This window comes from Lynx canadensis, chromosome C2, assembly GCF_007474595.2.
Source record: "Lynx canadensis isolate LIC74 chromosome C2, mLynCan4.pri.v2, whole genome shotgun sequence".
Lineage (NCBI taxonomy): Eukaryota > Metazoa > Chordata > Mammalia > Carnivora > Felidae > Lynx > Lynx canadensis.
Window position 1 is genome coordinate 41,244,902 of NC_044311.2, and position 25,808 is coordinate 41,270,709.

Sequence of the window (25,808 nt, forward strand, 5' to 3'; positions counted from 1 at the left end):
CTGAACAAAGAAACAGAATTCATAAAATGTGTTAACTTCTGTCAGAATAGAAGAAATTAAGAAACTGTTTTTTAATATTTAGATGAACAAAATTAAAGTTATACATTTAAAAAAAGAGAAATGACTGCAGATCTTGGATTTCTAAGGACAATTTCTATACTTATCATCTAGTTTAAAAAAGGAACTTTTAAAACGTGATTAACTATAAAGCATTTTTTAAGCTTCTGAAATAACGTAGGGGTTTACTCTACCACTGTACTTGAATGGTGCTGTAGTTTGTCAATATTTTGCCAAAACAAAAACTGAATACAATTTTTGGCTCATGTGAAATCTCAGTTTTTGTGATCCAACTGTTTCGACTTTGAAATATCAACACTATAACACTGTACCTATGGTTCTCAATGCACAGGATTCAGAAGGTCCCTGTCAATATATAAAATGGAAAAGAGAAACACATCAACTCCAAGGAGTATTTGGTTGGTTATGTGGGGAGACATGTGTTGAACTGGCAAGTCCCTTGCTTATAAAGTATTTCATAATGTCTTTACTTATTTATTTTTAATTTGCATCCAAGTTAGTTAGCACATAGTGTATTAATGATTTCAGGAGTAGATTCCAGGGATTCATCCCCTACATATAACACCCAGTTCTCATCCCAACAAGTGTCTTCCTTAATGCCCCCTCCCCATTTAGCGCATCTTCCCACCCACAGCCCCTCCAGCAACCCTGTTTGTTCTCTGTGTTTAAGAGTCTCTTCTGTTTTGTTCCCCTCCCTCTTTATGTATTATTTTTGCTTCCCTTCCCTTATGTTCATCTTTTTTGTATCTTAAATTCCACATATGAGTGAAGTTATATGTCTTTTTTTTTTAAGTTTATTTATTTATTTTTGAGAGAGAGACAGAGAGAGAGTGCACAAGTGAGGGAAGGGCCGAGAGAGACAGAGAGAGAGAATCCCAAGCAGGTTCCGCATCGTCAGTGCAGAACCTGATGTGGGGCTCGAACCCATGTACTAGGAGACCATGACCTGAGCTGAGATCAAGAGTCAGATGCTTAACAGACTGAGCGGCCAGGCGCCCTTCCTTTTTCTAAAATCAAACATGATTCAATAGGTTCTAAGTTATTTCCAATACTAGCTTTATCTTATTTTCATTAAGCAATATTTTTGAGTTTCTGACACGTGGTTTTAAAAACACCATCTGGAACACTGATTTGACGTACTGCCCCAGTTTCTGATCTGGATACCCTGGTGCCTCCAGAATGTGCATAGAGGTGGAAAATAAGAATTCACTGTGTTGTGGGAAGAGATCCTCTGGAACTTGGCCTGAAGCAAAACCCTTGGTAGGTCTCCTCTTTTGATTTACATTTTATGTTTGGAGGGTGGCAGGGAGTGGCTAATGAAAATCAGGGGTAATGAGAAAAAAGGATGGGCAGAGACCCCCAGTGATTCACTCACGGTCTGTTCTGTTCTCTCTGATGTTGTTTTTCCTGGTGTTAACTCTTCACTTCTATGCAAATGAGAATTGGCATCTTTGATAGTTTTTCCTCTAGTCCTGTTTTTGAAACCGCCTTCAACAGGACACCTTGCAAATCTTAAAATTCAACATACATCCTTCAGAAAACCGTGCCGATCCCACCAAATACATTCCTGTATTCCTCATTTCCCCTTCACATTTCTGAAATGAGTACCACAACTCCCATGGTCTCACAAACTGGACCTCTGTCATCACTGACCTGTCACTTTCATCTACTCTATCTAGCTTTGTATCTCTTCTTGTCGGATCCCCAGTCATACTTCATAAGATCATCATTTGGATTTGTGAGGACTACCTGGGTTAAGTATTCCAGACCAGGAGGACAGTTTGGTATAGGAGGAGGCCCTGGCATCCATGTTACTGAAACAGGCTGATTTGACATATGGTATTTGCCAGGCTGGTACCGGATAGGATGGGCACCACCAGCTGGCTGGTACGAGAAGAAGGTACCGGGCTGCTGTGGGCTGTTGTATCCCATAGGCAAGCCTCCTGCGTAGCCTGCAGGTGCAGGGACAGCTGGTCCAGGGGGTCCTGTATCCAAAAACAAATGGAAGTGTTATACACTATTAACACTATAACACAGCAGAAGTTAGAATGACCTTTTCCATAACAAAGACAGGTATCCCACAACATCCACTTAAGAATAAAACATGATCCATTTTCTGAATGTGTACCATGTACCAACAATGTACTCAGGGGCTTCACATATTACCTCATTTAATCCTCTTAAACCTTAGAAGACAATTATGCTACACAAAGGTACAGAAATAAGATCTGAAACATCAAGTAACGTGTTGGCCTCTCTCTGTATTAGGTTCCTCCTTTGGAGACATCAATAATATACCTACTTCATTAGGTTATAGTGGGCTTAGCCCAAGACCTAGTACATAATTGGTATTGTACACTGATGTTATTAAGGTCATTGAGATAGTAACTCAAAGGGGTGCTTTTTTTTTTTTTTTAATTTTTTTTTCAACGTTTATTTATTTTTGGGACAGAGAGAGACAGAGCATGAACAGGGGAGGGGCAGAGAGAGAGGGAGACACAGAATTGGAAACAGGCTCCAGGCTCTGAGCCATCAGCCCAGAGCCTGACGCGGGGCTCGAACTCACGGACCGCGAGATCGTGACCTGGCTGAAGTCGGACGCTTAACCGACTGCGCCACCCAGGCGCCCCAAAGGGGTGCTTTTAATGATGGCTCTATCATTCCAGAACAGTTTCATCACCCCACAAAGAAAATCTATACCCATTAGCAGTCATTCCCTATCTTGTGCCCCAGCCCACGGAAACCACTGTCACTACCAATTTGCCTAATCTGGACATGTCATATAAATGAAATAACGTAACATATAGCCTCTGTGTCAGGTCTCCTTCACTTTGCACAATGTTTTCAAGGTTCAAGTGACCATGTGGTAGCATGGACTAGTACTTGATTCCTTTTATCGCCGAGTAATATTCCATTGCATGCACATAGCACATTTTATGTATCCATTAATCAGCCAATGGACATTTGGGTCATTTCTACTTTTTGGCTTTTGTAAATAACGCTGCTGTGAAATTAGTGTACAAGTTTTGGTGTGAACCTAAGTTTTCAATTCTTGAGTATATACCTAGGAGCGAGAAACTAGCCTTAACTTTTAGAAGAAACGGCCACCCTGTTTTCCAAAGTGGAAATTCACTGGTTAATACTCCTACTGCTGAACTCATTTATTAGTGCTAATTGTGTGTGCGTGTGTGTGTGTATTCCTTATGATTTTCTATATATAAGATCATGTCATCTGCAAACAGAAATAGGTTTGCTTCTTCCTTTCCAATGTGCATGACTTTTATTACCTTTCCTTGCCAAACTGTCCTGGCTAAAACCTCCATACAATGTTGAACAGAAGTGGCATGAAGAGATATCGTCTTGCTCTTGACCTTAGGAGAAACACTTTCAGCTTTTGCTATTAAGCATGATGTTAAGCTGTGGGTTTTTCATAGATGACTTTTATCAGGTTGAGGAAGTTCCCTCCTATCCCTAGTTTGTTGAGTGTTTTTTGTCACGCAGGATGTTTCATTTTGTCAAATGCTTTTTCTCTATCTACTGATATGATATGATTTTTGTAGTAATATTCCATTAATATGGTACATACACGGGCTGATTTTCATATGACAAACCAACTTTATCTCATATTTGGGATAAGCGGCACTTGGCCATGGTAATAATTCCTACCACATATTGTTAGATTTGGTTACTACATTGTTAGTATTTTGTGGAGCATTTTTACATCTATATTTATAAGGAATATTAGTCTATGGTTTTCTATAGTCTTCTTCTGATTTTGCTAATAGGGAAATACTGACCTCACAGAATGAATTGGGAAGTGTTCACTGTTCTGTGTCTTGTAAAGGACTGGTATTAAAATCTTCATTAAGCATTTGGTAGAATTCACTAATGAAGCTGTCCAGGCCTAGGCTTTGTCAGAATTTTTTTTTAAATATTTATTTTGAGAGAGAGAGAGAGAGAGTGTACATGCGTGCACATGTACAAGGGGGAGGAAGGGCACAGAGAGCAGGAGAGAGAGAGAGAGAGAGAGAGAGAGAGAGAGAGAGAGAGAGAGAGACACCCCCAAGCAGGCTCCACACTGTCAGCAGAGAGCCCTATGTGGGGCTTGAACTCATGAACAGTAAGATCATGACCTGAGCTGTGATCAAGAGTCTGTTGCTTAACTGACAGAGCCACCCAGGCGCCCCTATCAGAAATTTTTAAATGACTAATTCAATCTCTTTACTTGCTATATAGCTCCATTCAGGTTTTCTATTTCTTCTCGGAGCCACTTTCAGTTGTTCGTATATTTCTAGGAATCTATTTCTTCAGGTTTTCTAGTTTGTTGGTATACAATTGTTCATAGTATTCTTTTACAATACATTTACATTTTTGTAAGCTTTTTAGTAATGTCTCCATTTTCATTCTTGATTTTAATATTTTGAATCTATGTTTTTTCTTGGTCAGTCTGGCTTAAGATTTCTATTTGTTGATATTTTCAAAGATCCAACTTTTGGTTTTGTCCATGTGGCCCACTGCTTTTCTTTTTCACTATTTTATTTACCTCTACTTTAAATTCTATTATTACCTCCTACTTAAGGTTTGGCTTCTTTTTTTTTTTTTTTAATTTTTTTTTTTAACGTTTATTTATTTTTGAGACAGAGAGAGACAGAGCATGAACGGGGGAGGGGCAGAGAGAGAGGAAGACACAGAATCGGAAGCAGGCTCCAGGCTCTGAGCCATCAGCCCAGAGCCCGACGCGGGGCTCGAACTCACGGACCGCGAGATCGTGACCTGAGCCGAAGTCGGACGCTTAACCGACTGAGCCACCCAGGCGCCCCGGTCTGGCTTCTTTCTAAGGTGCAAAGTTGGGTTGGTGATTTGAGATCTTTTTTTAAAAAAAAGTTTTCTAATGTTTATTTATTTTTGAAAGAGAAAGAGATAAAGTATGAGTGGGTGAGGGGCAGAGAGAGAGGGAGACACAGAATCTGAAACAGGATCCAGGCTCTGAGCTGTCAGCACAGAGCCCGATGCAGGGCTGGAACTCACGAACTGTGAGATCATGACCTGAGCCAAAGTCGAACTTGCTTAACCAAGTGAGCCACCTAGGTGCCCCTCCTCCTTTTTAATGTAGATGTTGATAGCTACAAATTTCTAAGCTGTTTTAGTTATATCCCATAAGCTTTGGTATATTGTGGTTTCATTTATCTCAAAGTATCTTCCAATTTCTCCTGTGATTTTTTTTTTTTTTTTTTTTGTCCTTGGTCATTTAAGGGTGTGTCAATTTCCTCAGATTTCCCAAATTTCCTTCTATTTTTATTGATTACTAACTTTAGTCCATTGTGAAGTCTGTATGATTTCAGTTGTTTTAAACGTATTGGGATTTGTTTTATGGCTTAATCAGTAGCTCTATCCTAGAGAATGTCCTATGTGCACTCGAGAAGAATGTATATTCTATTGCTGTTGGGTAGACAGTTCTATATATGTCTATGTTTAGTTCGCTTTATAATATTGTTTACAGCCTCTAGTTCCTCTTTCATCTGCTGCTTAGTTGTTCTATCCATGACTGTAAGTGGGGTACTGCAGTCTCCAACTGGTATTTATTGAATTGTCTATTTTGCCATTTAATTATGTCAATTTTTGCTTCATACATTCTGGAGCTCTGTTTTCAGATGTATACAATCGTTATGTCTTCTTGATGGACTGACACTTCTGTTATAAAATGTTCTTAAACTCTATTAACAATTATTGCCTTAAGGTATATTTTCTCTTATGTAGGTATAGCTATTTCATTAATTCTTAACAACTGAGAAACATTGTTTTAATACAGCATTTTACAATCTGTATGTACATTACTGGGCTGTAAAATCAATTTAATGATTCACAATTGCAATTTTTAAAATAAGATTTACTACATTAGAATGAAGTAAAAAAGAAAAAAATCAAACTGTATTGCCTGTATGCTGTATACTCACTGAACTGAGTGCTGCTTGGTGAAATGTTATATATAGCATATATATAATAAATATTATATAAATATTGTTACATATATACGTGTGTGTATATTTATATATATATATATTTATATATTTACATATATATTTATATATATTTACTGTGGGTCATAGTAGGTTGTCATCCAGAATGCTTGAGGGGGCACTCGGATGATTCAGTCAGTACAGCATAGGACTCTTGATCTTGGGGTTGTGAGTTTGAGCCCCACATTGGGTGTAGACATTACTTTAAAAAGAAAGAAAAGAAATTTTAAAAAAAAGCATGTTCGAAAGCCAGTGATTTAAAGACCCTTTTGTTTAACCAATGTAAAGAAAGAAAAGATTCTATTCTAGAATGGAAAAGATGGAGACGTTACAAAACTATGATGCATAGAAGTTTGTTTTCACCATGGTTAGAAATAGTTTTGTGGATACTCTCCTCAAAGGCAAAAAACAAATCTTATCTAAATATAGGTTAAACTAAGTGTCTCTCTGAAAATTGCTATTTATTAAATTACTGCTTATAATGTGTATATATGCATGTATCTGTGTTTTCTTATACATGTGCTCAAAAATTACTAGATGTTGGTACAAAAGACAGCAAGGAGTGTTAGAAGGCAGGATTCACCTCATGTCTAAGTAAGTATGCTAAAGGGAACAAAATGAAGATAGTTAAGCTTGGGCTGTGATGTTGAAGCCCCCCCCACTGATGGTGTCCTATTTCCCAAAGTAACCCAGGCGTTGGGCACTGTGGGTCTACAGACTGGGGAACTGGTATCTTTTTGTTATCAAAAAGCAATGCCACACAGCTGTGTAGGGCAGGGACTGATTTTCCTTAAAAATGGAAACAGTCCCTTAGTAGCTGTTCTTTGAAAAGCTCACTCTTACAGAATTAAAAGATTTGAAAGATCAGGTTAAGGTGGAGAGTACTCTCTCTCAGAGAGCCCAGAGAACCAGGTACTGAACACCATGCACCCTAGGAAGGAACTCCTGTTAGAGGAAACTATGTTTACTATTTTTATAAGAGGGAGAATAGTTAATACTTACTGAGCTTTATTATGTTCCAGGCACTGTTCTAACTACTTGACATCACCCTTCTATGGTAGGGACTATTATGATCCTGAATTTACAGAGGAAGAAATTGAGGCATAAGGAGGTTAAGTAACTTCCTAAAGAATCAATGGTGTCAATATGTGACAGAGTCAGAATTAAAACTCAAGCATTCTGACTGCAGATGCCCCCTTAATTAAAATACTCCCTTTAGATCAAAGGCTAGGTAGAGGCTAGGAACATCCAAAACAGGACTCTATGGATGGCCTTGGCACTATAGACTGGAAGAGCAACTCTAGCTGGCGGCTGTTTTTTTTTAGGCCTTAAGTTCTGTACACACACACACACACACACACACACACACACACACACACCTCTCCTGTGGGATGTCATGGTACAGGAAAAAACAGCTTAGCTAGCAGAAAGCTGGCTTCAGAAAGGGTAAGAGGTGACCAGCATAGAGGCAAAGCTGTGGTCTGGGGTCTGCCAATGCTGACGAGACCAACCACTACCAGGAAGGGACACTCCCCCAAACTTCCAGAAGTTGTTTGGGATGAGAAATAAAGAAAGGTGACACTTTCTGAGCAAGGCAAATTGGACAGAGGGTCAGAATCTGGTGAGCTGGGCATTAAAGGGGAGAGTGGCTTCTGAAGCTCATGAAGTCTGGGACATTTTGGTTACTCACAAAAACCCCACTCATGAGCATCATGAATTGTAGAACTATTTCTTCCAATACTCACTGAGAACAAGGCTATGAAATAAATCAAGCATTCCTTTATTTGGGAAACATGCCACAAGCCCATTTCAAGGATGTGCTGCTGTGCCTGCTGCTAGAAACAGAAAGAGGTAGAAAGACACGTCTGTCTTCAAGGACGTTCAGTTCTGTGTTAAATACACAGATTAAAAAATAAAAAGTGAATGGTTATCATGAAGCAAGTAACTTGTGCGATCAGACGTGGATTCACGGTGTGCGAAGAGATTATAGAGGAGCAGTGCCTAGCCTAGGCAGAGGAGGTACCCTGTGGGGCTAGTGCTGACAGGTTAGACCCAGCCGGCACCTCCACAATGGGCAAAGGTTTTATGCAGGGAGTAGGTGCGAAATGAACAGCTGCACAGGGGAAACCTATAATTGCAGGGGGGCAAGGTTATATATGGAGACTGAGCAGACAAGGCTAGAAAGGAAGGAGGGAGTGATGATTATGAAGGATCTATACGCTGTTCAAAGAACCTAAACCATACGCCAATAAAAGAGAAAGTGAAGTGATCAGACTTACACTTGGACCTTTGTGGATGAGGTTAGGTTAGGCAGGAGGTGCCTGCTGCGGGAGGGCCAAAAGAAGGCAATGTAGGAAGTCTAATAAGCAACACTGAATGGACAGTCCCATCTCAGTAACAGACTGGATATGAGGAAAGATTCTCACATTCTGACATGGGTCCCTGTGGCCTCCAGAAGAGAGAAAGAATACAGGGAATGTGTTCCGGAGCAAGACGCCCAAGCTTTATTGCAGATCACTTAGCTTGAGATCTGGGGTCCTTCCAGGGATAGTGGTCTACAGGCAGGTGGAAATGCAAGTTCAGACCACAGGAGACTGATATGGGTGGGGGCTAAGGGAGGCTTAAAGTCAAAGGAATTAAGGGCATTAAAGACAAATACTTTATAGTAGTTCAAGTTCCTTCATGTTAATTACAGGGATCTAATTTGCATCTGTCATCATAGATTAAGTACATAATTCAGCCACTAGGTGGCGATCACAATGAATTTTTGTTACTATATTTCATAACTGAAAATTCAGTTGTATACTCTACTAGATAATGTTTTTCAATTTATCTAGTCATTTGATTTAAATGACATATCCTACTCTCTTGCTAATTTTTTTTTTGATACAGAGGAAAAGACACTTTCTCAGATGAGCAGAACATGGTTACAATCAATGTTACTTAAAAATGGTAGAGGGATGCCTGGGTGGCTCAGTCAGTTAAGCGTCCGACTTTTGGTTTCAGCTCAAGTCATGGTCTCACAGTTTGTGGATTCCAGCCCTACATCAGGCTCTGAGCTGACAATGCAGAGCCTGCTTGGGATTTTCTCTCTCCCTCTCTCTCTCTCTCTGCCTCTCCCCTGCTCAAGCTCTCTCAAAGATAGATTATGTAGATCATGTTGACAGTCACTGAAGTAAATTTAGAGAAATGGTCAGATATAGCATGATTATAATTTAGGACTGTCAACATTGTGGACTTAGGAGTTGAGCTAGTAATGAGGGGTTATATTGGACCAGATCTACACAACATGCATATTTATGAGGGAAAGGGGAAAAGGAAACCCTGCTGTTTTCAGAAAACACCTCAAGGTTTAACTGAGCTCCATGGATCTTGTGTCTAGAGCCAAAACAACATTTTACCATGATCCTGTGGGTACTGAAGTTTCTTCTCCTCTCTCACAGACTAACTCAATGGTTTCCACCTCTAAATATACACTTAAATATATATTTAGAGAAATATTGCAGGCTGCCTGGGTGGCTCTGTCGGTTAAGTGTCCTACTTCGTCTCAGGTCATGATCTCACAGTCTGTGAGTTCGAGCCCCGCATCGGGCTCCCTGCTGACAGCTCAGAGCCTAGGGCCTGCTTCAGATTCTGTGTCTCCCTCTCTCTCTGCCTCTCCCCTTGTCTCTCGTTCTCAAAAATAAAGATTTAAAAAAATTTAAAAAAAGAAATATTGCTACACTTCATCATTTTCTAAGTCATTAAAATGTATTTATGTAGAATCCTATTTCCTTCCTTACTTCAAAAGTAAGTGTATTTCTAATTTAAAAAATTTTACATTGCCCAATTACTTTCTTTTTTAAAGTTTATTTATTTTTGAGACAGACTGATAGAGTGCAAGCAGGGGAGGGGCAGAGACAGAGAATCCCAAGCAGGCCCCATGCTGTTAGCACAGAGCCTGGTGCAAGGCTCGAACTCACAAACCACGAGATCAAGACCTGACCTGAAACCAGTCAGTTTGATGCTTAACCAAATGAGCCACCCAGGTGCCCCACTTTCTAAAAAGACTATAATAACTCAAATTTCTACTAATATTATGAGCATCCATTTCACTGAGTCACCAACAAGTAAATTCAAACTTCTAAAGATATTAGTATAACTCCTTAGCACCCAAGGCCATTTACCTCCATTTCTCTTGCATTTGATCCATGCATGTCTCATACCGGACCTTCATAACCTCATGCTTTTGTACAGATAGTTCTTTTTTTTTTTTTAATTTACATCCAAGTTAGTTAGCTTAGTTAGCATATAATACAATAATGTTTTCAGGAGTAGATTCCAGTGATTCATCCCCTATGTATAACACCCAGTGCTCATCCCAACAAGTGTCTTCCTTAATGTCCCTTGCCCATTTAGCCCACCCCCCCATAGCCCCTCCAGCAACCCTGTTTGTTCTCTGTATTTAAGAGTCTCTTATGTTTTTGTCCCCCGCCCTGTTTTTATATTATTTTTGCTTCCCTTCCCTTATGTTCATCTGTTTTGTATCTTAAAGTCCTCGTATGAGTGAAGTCATATATTTGTTTTCCTCTGACTTATTTCACTTAGCATAATACCCTCCAGTTCCATCCACGTAGTTGCCAATGGCAAGATTTAATTCTTTTTGATTGCCGAGTAATACTCCATTGTATATATACACCACATCTTCTTTATCCGTTCATCCGTCAATGGACATTTGGGCTCTTTCCATACTTTGGCTACTGTTGATAGTGCTGCTATAAACACAGGGGTGCATGTGTCCCTTCAAAACAGCACACCTGTATCCCTGGGATATATACCTAGTAGTGCAATTGCTGGGTTGTAGGATAGTTCTATTTTTACCTTTTTGAGGAACCTCCATACTGTTTTCCAGAGTGGCTGCACCAGTCTGCATTCCCACCAGAAGTGCAAAAGAGATCCCCTTTCTCCACGTCCTCGCCAACATCTATAATTGCCTGAGTTGTTCACGTTAGCCATTCTGATAGGTGTGAGGTGGTATCTCCTTGTGGTTTTGATTTGTATTTCCCTGATGATGAGTGATGTGGAGCATTTTTTCATGTGCCTGTTAGCCATGTACAGATAATTCTTTCTGCCAGGCATGGTTCCTTCCTCCTTTTCTTTGAGTGAGAAATTCCTCAGCAAGCCAGAAAAATTTGACTTCCTCAGTTAGGTCTTCCCTCAAATCCTTGTTAGAGCCAGTTACTGTCATCTTGGCCCTACAACATCTTCTTCATGTTTTCATAACGGAGCAAAGAGAATGCCAACAGGATTTGTACAACCTCCTTCCTCAGTAGCCTACAAATATATTCTAATTGACATCTGGTAAACTACTTGGCACCTCGGAAGCTTCCAATACTTATTTACTGAATCACTCAATTAATTACTCTTAAAAGCAATCTTAACTATTATCGTTTTCTGGAGAGGTGAAAAGAACCTTTCTGAATATTTAACTCACCTGGTACAAAATGGGAATTATAGTCAGGAGGTGCATCAGGCCTTTGATCAGGAGACTTTATCTGATTGTCCTTCTCATCTGCAGGTTGCTCAGGGGCTGTGGGGATCACACCTTGGGAAAGGGAGAGGGGACATGATTTACAATGGAAGTGATAATGTAACAGAATATATTCATTTTTTCTTATCCATGAATCTAACTATGAAACACACTACTATATTTTAAAGACACATGATTCTTTATGTATATTAGCTTTTAACCTCTTAATATGTATTGATGAATTTTCAGGCTGACTATAGATTGAAAAAAAAACTAAGCGATTATTCACATTGTGCTATGATCAAAGCAACACACTTTTACGTTAGTGGTCTGGCTGACTTCATGCTGATTCCCACCTACTTGAACTCCTTGCACATTTGCAAAAACTGTTTTCCCCACTGTATGTTATGGAGAACACAGTCATATATAGAGTGAATCTTATTTTTTCCCTAACCGCTTTTGGAAAATGACTGTGTTTAAATAAATTCAAAACATAACATGATAAATACGTAATGGCTTACGATGCAGTGGTACCACACATAACTCATTTAGAGGTGGTTTAATCTACCTCTCCAGTAAAAGCAACCTTGCTTGCTGTAAATACTGCAAGGGAGGAACTGAACTCACTTTCCATAACGCTATCTTGTCCTCTTGTTGCAATCAGAGAAATGTCTCCTTGTATGCCCTACAAGGAAAAATTCTGAATCTCTTCACCAACTGACTTTTATTGCAAGAAAAGCCCAAGTCCCATAAATGTGGTGTTTCTTGCCTTCTGTCATCTCCTGCATTGCTGGGAAATGCAGGCCTGCTTTTGAGCCCTCCTCTATGCGGGCAGACTGTCATCACAGGTTAATTAAGATTATACTCCTCTTTGCAGACTTACTTTCTTACTTTTGTTTCCTTTACTTTATTTTCCCCACATATTTGAGAGATCTTTCAGTACATATGTGCCCACATAACTCCCTTTTAATCCTTTTCTGCCAAAGGTAGATAGAAATGTTCATGTGTATAAATGAACATATACATGTTTTCTCCAAATGCTAACAATAAATAAATAAATAAATAAATAAACCTCAAAAGAAAATAAACTCCAATTTTTTAGGAAAAAAATCACACAATTCACATTTGAAAATAAAGCATATTAAAATTTATTCATAAAAATTTACCTGACATTTTGAAGAATTCCAATTAGTCCTGAAAAATAAAACATTTTTTTAAGTTTATTTATTTTGAGAGAGAGAGAGAGAGAGAGAGAGAGAATGAGCAGGGGAGAGGCAGAGAGAAGGGGACAGAGGATCTGAAGCAGGCTCGGTGCTGACAGCAGAGAGCCCGAAGTGGGGCTCGAACTCCCGAACTGTGAGATCAAGACCTGAGCCAAAGTTGGATGTTTAACCGACTGAGCCAACCCAGGCAACCCCAAAATAAAACATTTTAATACTTTAAGATATTTGTATGGTTACTATTACGACTTAGTGATACATGTAAAGATCTGTAATTTTTTTAGCTGTCAGTTACCTTTCATTCATTCCTTCATCAATTCAACAAATACTTACTGAGCACCTATTATGTATCAGGCACTATTATGGATGTTGAAAATATAGCAGTATGAAACTAATATAACACTGTATGTGAACTATACTGGAATTAAAATAGAGGAAAATAAAGAAAGTATAGCGGCAAACCAGATGGGCACTCCTGAAGCTTATATTCTAGTGGAGTGAGACCTAAAAACATGTCAAATACATAAGTTTAAATTTAGATACAGATAGTAAATTTAAATTTAGTTTTAGATAGTCACATAATTTACATTTGAGATAAATCATAATAATGTGTTCACAAAAGACCTATATACCTGGCTGACATTTTTGAAGAGTTCTAATGAGTACTAAAAATAAAATGTTTTAAAGCTCTAATATATTTACACCAACTTATATATACATTATTACTTAGTAATACAAGTAACAGGTTTTGTGGGGTTTTTTAAGTTTATTTATTTGAGAGAGCACACACATGTGAGCAAGCGAGGGAGGGGCAGAGAGAGTCCCAAGCAGACTTCATGCTCAATGTGGAGCTTGATGCGGTCTCAGTCTCACAACCATGAGATCATCAGATACTTAACCAACTAAGCCACCCGGATGCTCCATTTTGTGATTTTTGTCTACAAAAATTACATTTTGTAATTTGAATTACATTTGTAATTCATTTGTATTTTTCAATTACAAATTCAATTACATTTGTAATTACATTTGTAAAGTGAATTACATTTCAGTAAGTTTTGTATTAATTCAACAAATATTTACTGAGCACCTATTGTGTAGGCACTACTATAGATGTTGAAAATACAGTAATAAACCAGAGAAACAGTTGTCCATCATGCTGGAGATCCTAATTTAGTGCCATGAGATTAAAAACACCTTAACAAATATTTCAGATTAAACTGAGGTAGTACAGTTATAAAGAAACAAAGTAAACAGTTCAGGAAAAACATGGATGGCAGTCCCAGGAGGTTCAGGGAAAGCCTCTCCCAGGAGGTAACTCTGAGCTATGTGAACTACAAAAGGCGGCATTACACTAAAAATGTAGGAAGAGAGTTGTAGGACAACAGGAAATATGTGCAAAGGCCCTGAGGTGGCACTGAGTTCGGAATACTCAAGGGTGACAAAGAGGTCAGGTATGACTGGGACACAAGGAATGAGGAGAACGGAGGGAAGAGATGGAGACAAGCCTGATCACACCTGAAGGCTGAGGCAAAACATCTGCAATTTGCTGTAACTGCAGCTGGGAAATCTTTGGAGGACTTTCATCAGTGGAGTGATGAGATCTGATTACACTTTATCTTGAGGGGGCAAGAGTGGAAGTACGCAGTGAAGACGGGATGGCAGCAGTAATCCAGGTGAGCCCGATGCTGGCTTAGACAAGCAGGTAACATGGAGAGGGTGAAATGTGGTCAGAAGCAGAACCTGCAGGAGTTTCTGATGCACTAAGAGGAGTCAAGACTGGGTGTCAGTGTTCAGGCCAGGGTACCTGAGTTGATGACAATGCCATTAACTGAACTAGAGAGGAAGATGGTAGGGAAAATGGCGGGGACTGGGGAGGGTAGGAATCAAAAGTTCAGGGGCGCCTGGGTGGCTCAGTCGGTTGAGCGTCCGACTTCGGCTCAGGTCATGACCTCATGCTCGTGAGTTCCAGCCCCGTGTTGGGCTCTGTGCTGACAGCTTGGAGCCTAGAGCCTGCTTCAGATTCTGTGTCTCCCTCTCTCTACCCCTCCTCCGCTCATGCTCTGTCTCAAAAATAAACAAACATCAAAAAAATAATTTTTTAAGTTCAAACTGGGCATGTTTTAAGAGACCAAAATAAGCTTATTTCATTTAAATAAACAGTAGATATATGTAAACATTATGAGAATAACTCAAGAGAAATAAACCAGAAGTTGAGATGGGATTTGAAACAAGGGGTGGGGAGAGATTTCAGGAATTCATTCAAGATAATAAAAAAAAAAAAATAGTTATTATCAGGGAAAGGAATTTTAAGATATTTGAGTTCTGGATGGTAACAATTAACAAGGAGAACATCAACAAAGGCTATTATTTACTGAATGCTTATCTAATGTCAGACAACAGGTTGAGCACTTTCCATGTATTATTTTTAATCATATTATCTCGCTCATACATAAATGGTCAACCCTGCTAAAATCAAGTACTTCTTAATTCAAAGTTTCTTTTGGATTTTCTTTCCAACGTTTCGACCTATTCATTAGATCACAAAATGTGGTCATTTGTGGTCACTGTGAACTGAGTAGCAGCAAGTCATCAATGCAGAGTAGGTATGTCGAAGAAACATCAGATCACCATATAAGACAGTAGTCAATATGGATACTGAGTCGACTCACTGAATACCACCATGGCATAAGCCAGTGTGTAGATTTCCAGCTCACGTGACTGTCTTGCCAAGCATGGGTCAAATACCATCAACCTTGTACTATTTCCACTCACATCTGGAACTTCAGCTAGTTGTACAAAGTCCTATGTGTCTTAAAGGCTAAAAAAGTATTCTGGGGCACATCAAAAAGCCAGACCCAATTGCAGACCAACCAAGGAGGACACGGAATGGATCCTATACCTTCAGTGATGGTAACTTCTGGTATTTAGAAAATGACCACACCTTTCTAGAATCTTAAATTCTGGACACTCCTAGGAATATACCCTCAAGTGACTCTTATACATTTACAGAGAAGGTATATACAAAAATGTTGACAACACTGTTCATATTAAAATAAATTCAAAACATCCCTAATGTCCATCAATGGTACATTGAATAAATAAATTCTGCTACATTCATATGATACAAGAGCCTACTGTAGTGAAAACAAACTATAGCCATACACATCAAGAGAGATGAATCTCAACACTACTACGACACTAACCAAAAAAAAAAATGCCATTGGAGAACACATATATATCATTTAAGAGTGTTCAACAGTGGAAAAGTGAAACACAATATTTTTTCTCTGATACATATATGGGGGAAAGTTTAAGGAAATGTTAAGGAATACACAAAATTCAGGAAAATGGTTTCATATGGAGATCTGGTGTGGGGCAAGTGCTCAGTAGTGGCCTACAGGGTCTTGATATTCCTCCTAATCTAGTTCTAACAGGGTGGTGGAAACAGGAGTGATAGGTTCTCATTAGTCTTTAGAAGGCACATATTTGTTTAAATAGGCATGTGTCTGACATGACTTCACAATAAAAAAGAACTATTTGACAGTTACATGTGGGAATAACCTTCTAACTAAACATATGCTTTTCCTTTCTACCTTAATCCTGGGAGCTGTACACCATGAAGAAACAGTGATGGAGACAAATTAGAACAGATTAAGTGCCTTAATGAAAAGGAGTGAATTGTCCATCCATCCATCCATCCATCCATCCATCCATCCATCCATCCAAAGTATCTATAGTGGCAAACGGTAGAATGCAAAAGCAGAAAATTTTAACAACTGCTGAATTTAAGTCAAGATAGAGATTTGAATATTTTTTATCTTCAAGATAAAAACTTGAAAGAAGAAACACAGAATTCTGGAGCCCAAACATGAAGCAGTACCTCTGGGGTCCAGGTCGGGAAATCTGTACTTTTAATACAGCCCCAAGGGATCCTTGTGTTCAGGCTTGTTTGAGGCTGATCTTGTGCAAAGAAAAATAATAGCTCTCAACCATGCCAGGCAGAACTTAGAATTCAAATCTGATTTAAGTGATTGAGTAGCAACTTGAAAAAAAAAACAATCTTTAAATTTTAAAAAATTTATTAAAATCTTTTACAAAGCAACAAACATCAAAATCAAATGTATGTACATACTACCTCACAAGCTGCAGGTGTTCACAGAATTCATTTACCTCTCCTCTCCTTTGAGATGCTCATTTCTTTTCCTTTTTCACCCCAAATTCTCTTCCTGCTGTTATAAAATTTTACTATACGGCTTTATCCAGAATGTTACATAAGGCAGGATAATTTCCAGTTGGTACGAGCATGAATGTTGTAACTTAATCCTCCCTTAACATTCAATGGATTGTTTTCAGATTTCCCAATCACCGAGCAAGGACAAAAAGTGCCATAGGTTGACAGGAGGCTGAGTTTTGGCTTTACATCAGATGGAATTCAGATTAAAAAACTGAACTGTGTCTCCATAACAAGTCAGCGTGACGTGGTCCCAAGAGTTATGAATTCCAAAGGTCTTTTGCATTTTCAGGGCTTAGGCTGCATACGGGAGAATCTAAGCCAACTGGCACGTAATAAAGAGGGAAAGGAGACGTGGGCTGGATAGGACGAGGTGGTTTGCTGTTTTGCAAGGCAGCCCTGATAGCGTAAGTGGAATCCTACAGCAAGAGAGCATTTACATGGGTTCCTCTTGCTGTGTAGAACATTGCAGCTGTGCTGTATCTTGCTCGTCAGTTCCACCTTTGTGAACAGTGACATACTGGGAAAGCTCAATGAAACCACAAGGTCCAGAGCCATAACATGGTTATTTGAAACTTCAATCATAAAACTGAGAATAATGAGAATAATGGTCAGCTTTTTACAGTTGAATGTTTACTGGAATCTGTCCTGGCATCTTGGCAAGGGAGCCTCTGGACATGTGATAATCTTGCAATTTTCTAGGCAGAAGTCTTGGAAATTTGCTAATGCAGACTAAGACCTCGGGCTCTGCCCGTTTCCAGTGCCTTCAACCATGAGAGGAGAGAAGAGCAAAGCAGGAGGTCACTGTCTGTGCAATTCCTCTGTTTCTTCCTGGAAGGGCAGGAGAAACAGCTGGTTCCTGCAAAGTCGTAGTCCATCTACCACAATTGTCCATTTGGGCTTAACATGGAACTTCTAGATGACATCCTTTGTATTCAAGGTAGGAATACTTGAAGGAGAGACTGGTGCACACCAGCACACTTCAGATAGTATGAACAGTGGTTCAGATAGAGACAGATCCCAGGTATCCCTAACGGCTACGTGACTCTGAATGACTACTCTGCTGTTGGGTTATCTGTTGTGTCATGGGCAGCATGACAGTCGGATCAACCTCCAAGAATGAAATGGTACACTCAGCACTTAAAACAGTGCCTGGTACATAGGAAATCCTCAACAAACATGCATTATTACTATAATTTCACTAAGTAAAATAAACCAGCTGGTGAAGAGACCAAGAATAAGTTTCAGCATTCAAATGTAGTACAAAAAAAGAGCTGTCTGCCATTCAGACATTTAATATGCATTACTAAGCATCCCTGGTGAAGATTTTATACTGGGTTTCAAGCTGACACCGATAACTCCCCATCTTCTGCCACCAGTGAGTATGGTTCTAGCAGACATGATTTTACGAGCACTGTAATGAGTTTCAAATTGGAAAGGACTAGGAGAAAATGGAGGCATTGCTAGAGGGCTTTTCTATTTGTAGCTAAATGAAAGACAAATGAGTTAAAGTACACCTTACATGTTCCACAGGATTTGCTTTTACTTTTTAGTAAGGTAGTGACATTAATTATATTATTCAGATGAATGGATTTGTCCAGTAATTGACTTTAAAAATAGAAGACAAAGTTATGTTAAAGACATCTTCTAAAAATTACAATATTCATTACAGCTCCAAGATATAAGTATTGAAGTTATTTTTTTTAATTATCCTGCATTATGAAAAACTGAGTATTTTATGTCTATATTAGTGTAATACTTCATGGTATATATTTGAGATAATATATGTGTACATGGTTAGAAGTAATATTACATTTGATTTATTTGAAAGTCTTGATAAAACTTAAATGTAAATGTTGGTTTTGGTTTTTTTTTCAAACATTCATACTTTGTAAACCTCTTATTTCACAATAATCCATGCTGGGTAGATATAAAATAATATGCTAATAATCCTAGGAATGTATATATGGTTTGCTTTAAAAATAAATATCTATTAGGCTTTGATTAATCTCTCACATATTAACCATTTTTTTCCATTTCCATAGGAAGTGATGACTACTAACTTTCGGTTGTTACATATAACTTAGTGATATATATGAAAGATTTTGTCTGGCTTTTGACCCAGGATCTGGGAGAAACTTCCAAACCCTTGGGATCTCCTGCGTGATAGGAGTGTCTTTTTTTTTTTTTTTAAATGTTTATTTACTTTTGCGATAGAGAGACAGAGTGCCAGCAGGGGAGGGGCAGAGAAAGGGAGACACAGAATCCGAAGCAGGATCCGGGGTCTTAACTGCCAGCACAGAGCCCGATGCGGGGCTCAAACTCACGGAACTGAGATCATGACCTGAGCCAAAGTCTGACACCTAACAGGCTGAGCCATCCAGGCACCCTAGGAAATATCTTTATTAATCATGGTAGGCCCTTGGATCACACTTAGGATTATGCTAAGGAGATGTCACTGAATGGGGACTGATCATACCAGAAATATCACCATGTGATTAAGAGGGTGGTATTTTATTGATCTCATGACCTCTTGGGAGATGGACGGGGCTCTAGATTTAGTTCAATCACTTGCCAATGACTCAAGTAACCATGGCTATGTAATGAAACCCCAATAAAAACTCTAGCCATCGAGGCTTGGGCAAGCTTCTGGTTGGTAAACACAACTGTATGTTGGGAGGGGACGCATTCTGACTCCACAAGAAAGAGGCATGAAAATTTCAATTTGAAACCCTAAATGACCTCACCCTATGTGTCTCTTCATTGACTGGTCTTGATTTTTATGCTTCATAATAAAACCCACATTGTAAATGCAACACTTAGAATTCTGTGAGTCATTATAGTGAATGATCAAACCTGAGGTGCTAAGAACCCCTAAATTTGTAGCCAGTTGTTCAGAAGTGTGGGTGACCTGGGGATCTCTGAACTAACGGGTATCTTATGGGGTGGCAGTTTTATTGGGTATTGTACCTTTATATTCACGCAGTCTGTGTTAACTCTGGGTGGTTAGTTTCAGAACTGACCTATACTTAAAAGAGTTTTTGAAAAGTTGCTAAACTATTACAAATAGAAGCACATATATATATATTTCTGATTACAAAAATAAAACATCATTTGTAAAACATCAGTAAGTATAAAGAAATGAACAGAACTCTTAAGGCAACCTTCCAAAAATAACTATTCTTAAAACGTGGGTGAACGTCTTGTGTGTGTATGCATGCATGTATGTCTTTGTTTCTGTGTGTATGCATGGGAGGGGTTTTATAATAAATATTATTAGAAATACTGTGAACAAATATGTGTTTAAGTAGAAGGTACCAATAAACTACCTTAACTTATTCAAACTATTCAATTTTTATTCACACTTTTCTGGTATTATGACTAATGTTACATGATTTCCATTTGCATAAATATTGGCACAAACTTCTGACTATTCCCTTATAATTAAATAATTTAAGAAGGATGTGTATTCTACAGGTCAGTGTTTTTACAACTTAGGAAACATTTTGCCAAGTTATCTTCTTTTTAGCAAGGCTCCTTCAGTTTAAACCCAAATCATGTGAGTGACCATCTCAGTGTTAATAAATACCATTTTCCTTTAAATTTTACCAATTTGCTAAGTGAAAAATTTATTTTGTATTACCTGCCATTAAACATAATTCCTAATTCAATAAATTTTAAAAATAATTTGTTTCCTGAATTTCTTGAGAGACAGAGAGAGAGGGAGGGAGAGAGAGAATCTTAAGACAGCTCTGCCCTCAGGTGGAGCCTGACACGTGGCTCGATCTCACAACCTTGAGATCATGACCTGAGACAAACTCAAGAGTCGATACTTAACCCACTGAGCCACACAGGCACCCTTTGAAAGAGAAATTTTAACTGGTATGGTGTATTATAGATTTTAAATAATCACTAATGCAAAAATATTACAAAATAGCAGGTACTCAAGTACTGTATGAAGGAACTTTTATTTACACATTCAAAAGGACAGTTCATTCTTCCTTTTTAAGTGACCCTTTAAATACCTATTGCTAATTAAACATATAAAATTTGTATTCACTTCTTTGAAGAAACAAGACAAAGACAAATGGACATTTAATGCACGCCTACAGAAAGAGCTCCCAAAATTGGAGGTTTAAAAGCAACAGATGCATTGTTTCTATTTAGCTTGCCCATGGATTCTGGATTGAATATTAATATAACTAATGCGATTACCTTTCTGAAAGAGAGAAAATCCAAATTAACACATGTTAAAGGTACCCTCTGTGAAATCACTGCTAAAGAAGAAATTACTTCCAATCAGATTTGACAGGAATACCCAAAAATATGGCCTCTGAGGCTCCTTAAATCTTATACATTTAGGGTTTAACTAGGTTTTCTGCAGTAAATTCACTAGACTTGTTATCTGTTCTTTTGCCCCCCGCTTTTTTTTTTTTTTTACATTTTTTTATTTTACATTAAGAGATGAAAAAGGTTGGGCTACCCAAGAACTGATCATTATGTTGTTTTAATTTTATTTTTTTAATTTACATCCAAATTAGTTAGCTTATAGTGCAACAATGATTTCAGCAGATTCCTTAATGCCCCTTACCCATTTAGCCCATCCCCCCTCCCACAACCCCTCCAGTAACCCTCTGTTTGTTCTCCATATTTAAGAGTCTCTTAGGTTTTGTCCCCCTCCCTGGTTTTATATTATTTTTGCTTCTCTTCCCTTATTTTCATCTGTTTTGTCTCTTAAAGTCCTCATATGAGTGAAGCCATGTGATTTTTGTCTTCCTCTAATTTCGCTTAGCATAATACCCTCCAGTTCCATCCACGTTGTTGCAAACGGCAAGATTTCATTCTTTTTGATTGCCGAGTAATGCTCCGTTGTATGTATGTATGTATGTATGTATATATATACATACATACATACATACACACCACCTCTTCTCTATCCATTCATCCATCGATGGACATTTGGGCTCTTACCATACTTTGGCTATCGTTGACAGCGCTGTTATAAACATTGGGGGGCATATGTCCCTTTGAAACAGCATATCTGTGTCCCTTGGAGAAATACCTAGTAGTGCAATTGCTGGGTTATAGGGTAGTTCTAGTTTTAATTTTTTGAGGAACCTCCATACTATTTTCCAGAGTGGCTGCACCAGCTTGCATTCCCACCAACAATGCAAAAGAGATCCTCTTTCTCCACATCCTCACCAATGTCTGTTGTTGCCTGAGTTGTTAACGTTAGCCATTCTGACAGGTTTAAGGTGGTATCTCATTGTGGTTTTGATTTGTATTTCCCTGATGATGAGTTAAGTTGACCATTTTTTCATGTGTCAGTGGGCCATCTGGATGTCTTCTTTGGAGAAGTGTCTATTCCTGTCTTTTGCCCATTTCTTCACTGGATTATTTGTTTTTTTGGGCGCTGAGTTTGACCGGTTCTTTGTAGGTTTTGGATACTAACCCTTTATCTGATAAATCGTTTGCAAATATCTTCTCCCATTCTGTCGGTTGCCTTTTAGTTTTGCTGATTGTTTCCTTCGCTGTGCAGAAGCTTTTTATTTTGATGAGGTCCCAGTAGTTCATTTTTGCTTTTGTTTCCCTTGCCTCCACAGACGTGTTGAGTAAGAAGTTGCTGCGGCCAAGGTCAAAGAGGTTTTTACCTGCTTTCTCCTCGAGGATTATGATAGCTCCCTGTCTCACATTGAGGTCGTTCAGAACTGATCATTATTTTTACAGCCAATGTTTCAAATCAGAATCTGATCTATTAATAATGATCCTTTTTTATCTTTAAATTGCATTCAATAGGCAGTACACAGATACTAATTTCATAAAAAGCTTTGGGTACTAAGCAGCAGCTACAAGCAGAAACAGTTTTGAAAAAGTAGGGGCTTTAAAGGGGATTAAATTTTGGTGGAAGCCCTACTAGAACGTAAGTCTCCTAAAGGAAGAGATTTTTACTTATATAACTCCTTACACATTCTGGATCATGACAGAGCACAGGATTTATGCATTTTACAGGCAACAGTTTCCCTGCATTAAAAAAAAAAGTGGTGTATATTCTAAATAAATTTAGAATTAAATTAAATTTCCTTTTTTTAAAAATTCTTTTTTAATATTTACTTGAGAGAGAGAGAGAGAGAGAGAAAGCACAAGCAGGGGAGGGACAGAGAGAGGGAAACACAGAATCCAAGGCAGGCTCTGAACTGTCAGCACAGAGCCCGATGTGGGGCTCAAATTCGAGCTGTGAGATCATGACCTGAGCCAAAGTCAGACGCTTAACCGACTGAGCCACCCAGGTGCCCCAAATTAAATTTCTTTATGTGAAGGCTTTTTTGAATGTTAGCTGACTCACATGGAGATATTTTCCCTAATTTGCTCATTTTTGTCACTTTTGCACTAGTCTATATTATTACATTGTTCTGCTCACAGTATAAATTATAAAATGAAATTCTCTTGACCACATGTGACTTCTACAACCCTGCTATGTAGAAGCTACTGAAAATGTTAATCTATTTATACACAACATACTACTTACCTATATTTTATATGTTGCACACTTACCTATATTTATATACTATTTATATGTTACATATTGAAATACACCAGAATACTAAGCCACAGTGCTGAAAAGAGTAAGCAAACCAGTCATGTTTTTAAATTCTCAAACAGAAATCATCATTACATTCCTATTTAAAACTAACTGGAATGAGGCCAAACAGAAAACATGATTTTTTTCAAGTAAAAAATTTTAACACTTTTTAGAGAAAATTTAAAGTACTCTTTAAATTAGCAGTTAGCTATAGAGAATTGTGAGGTTATGTACTGATTAAGACCCCTAATAAACTGGCATAATATGTTTAAAACACTCAGTTTCACCGGGTTTCAATTTTAGATATCAGTTACTAATTATCTAGGAGGTGCCAGGAACTTTGTGTATTTTGAGTGAGGTGGGTATTATGGTTTTCATTACACAGATAAGGAAAGAGAAGCTCAGAGTTTAACCTGTTCAAGGTCAGTTTTACAAACTGGGGAAACTACGTTTTAAAACACCCTCATCAGAGGCCACACTACTATTCTAAACACCACTGAAAATTGCCTTCTGTCTCCTTGTTGCCCCCTCTCTCCTATGCCATCCCCCTCACATTGCTTTCAAATTATCCAGCTCTCCTACTATCCCCTATAATATGAAAATTAGGCCTTTCTACTGAGCTCCCTGTCAACTTCCATTTTGTAAGGTTGTTGAAATATATTTTGAAAAATATTTGAAATGTATTTTGAATATATTTAAAATATATTTTGAAAAAAAAATGATAGGTTACATGTTCCAGTTCTGGGTAAGATCTAGTAAACCTACATCACCCTCTCTCTCCCACTGAATACAATTAACTAACCTAGACAGAATGATTTGGCAGCGATTTGAAGACTCGGGAAACCAAATAGTAGCAAGAGCATGGGAGAAGAAGGCCAGAATTGGAAGTACCATAAACTGGAATCAGGCTCCTGATCTGTCTCTGGTATCCCTAACCTGATATATTTCAAGGCAGCCCAAAGCACAGCAGGAGGCACCAGGCGCAGAGACAGCTCCAGGACAAGCCCTCTGCTCCTGGCTTGAGCAGCAGGAAGGGGAACTCCTAAAGCTCAGAAAGAGTTGGAGAGTTTCCCAATACTTTTTCTTTTTCTCCACTTGCTCATGCCCCAGATCTTGACAATCCTACTGTGGAGAAAGGTGTGATTGCATCCAAGGAGGCTCACAGGTGCCTGGAATACTAAGAGAGGGAAATCTTCCCCTGGATATAAGTACCTGGGGTCCCAAGAGGATGCGGTGAAACTTCCCCCTTGGTTTCTTTTCTCTCTGTGCCCTTTAACTTGGCCTTGTACACAAGTTAATTTGTGGGAAGTACACAGCAGAGAAAGGTAAATAAAATTTCATTTTTCGGGTTCAATAACTGAAAAGGAGGCCGAGAAAACTGGTAAGGAGATGGTAGAGGAGAAGCTTCAGAAAGTGTCCCAGTAAAGTTATTTATAAACTTCTGCATTCATCCCTGAGTGATGCACACATGGATCTGATACTAACAAAAACTTAGAGAACTGAAGGGAGACCACAGCCCAGGTCTCAGGCTGGCCACTGCACTGCAGAAGAAATCTAAATAGCAGGGCCAAGACTTTGAAGATCAAAACCGACACTCACATCGCAACGCACAGAAGGTTGGTAGAACCTGTGGCCTGAACCCAAACGGGTCAACAGCCTGCCAGAACAAGAAGAAAATTGATTTCCTCCACAGCATCTAAATCAGACTCAGAACTTTTTTAAACATAATATTCAAAACACATTATCCAGGATAGAGTACATGTGTACATAGAACCAGAAAAGTCTAAACTCATGTGGGTTGAGAGCCACCACTAAAAACACTATTCCCAAGATATACTCCAGAACGCAGTAACAGATTAAATACTACAAAAAGATGGAAATAATGCTGAAAAAGACAGGAAATGAGACACAGAGGAATGAAAAAGAAAACAGGCAGGTATAAATTATAAATATGTCAATAGTTACATTAAATATAATGTACTAAGCCTATCAATGAAAAGACATAGATTATCAAAATAGATAAATGGATATGTTCTTATAATGATCCAATTACATGCTTTCTGAAAGAATTCACTTCACATGTAATGATAAAGTAGACTAAAGGAAAGAAGATAGAAAAGATATACCAAGCAAACATGTGCAAGAAAGATGGAACATAAAACAAATCAAAAAC

At 38.5% G+C, this 25,808-nt stretch overlaps 1 protein-coding gene across 1 annotated transcript in view; it reads right to left on the reverse strand.

Annotated features, from left to right (window-relative positions):
* The window catches only part of PLSCR4 (phospholipid scramblase 4), a 50,972-nt gene that overhangs the window by 11,142 nt on the left and 14,022 nt on the right, over positions 1-25,808 (reverse strand). Inside the window, exons 2-4 of the mRNA XM_030329961.1 lie at positions 12,771-12,798; positions 11,569-11,679; positions 1,828-2,063 (exon numbers count right to left, since the gene is read on the reverse strand). Of these exons, the coding sequence (XP_030185821.1) occupies positions 1,828-2,063; positions 11,569-11,679; positions 12,771-12,777 (354 nt within the window). The 5' untranslated portion in view covers positions 12,778-12,798. The remainder of the gene's footprint in view (positions 1-1,827; positions 2,064-11,568; positions 11,680-12,770; positions 12,799-25,808) is intronic.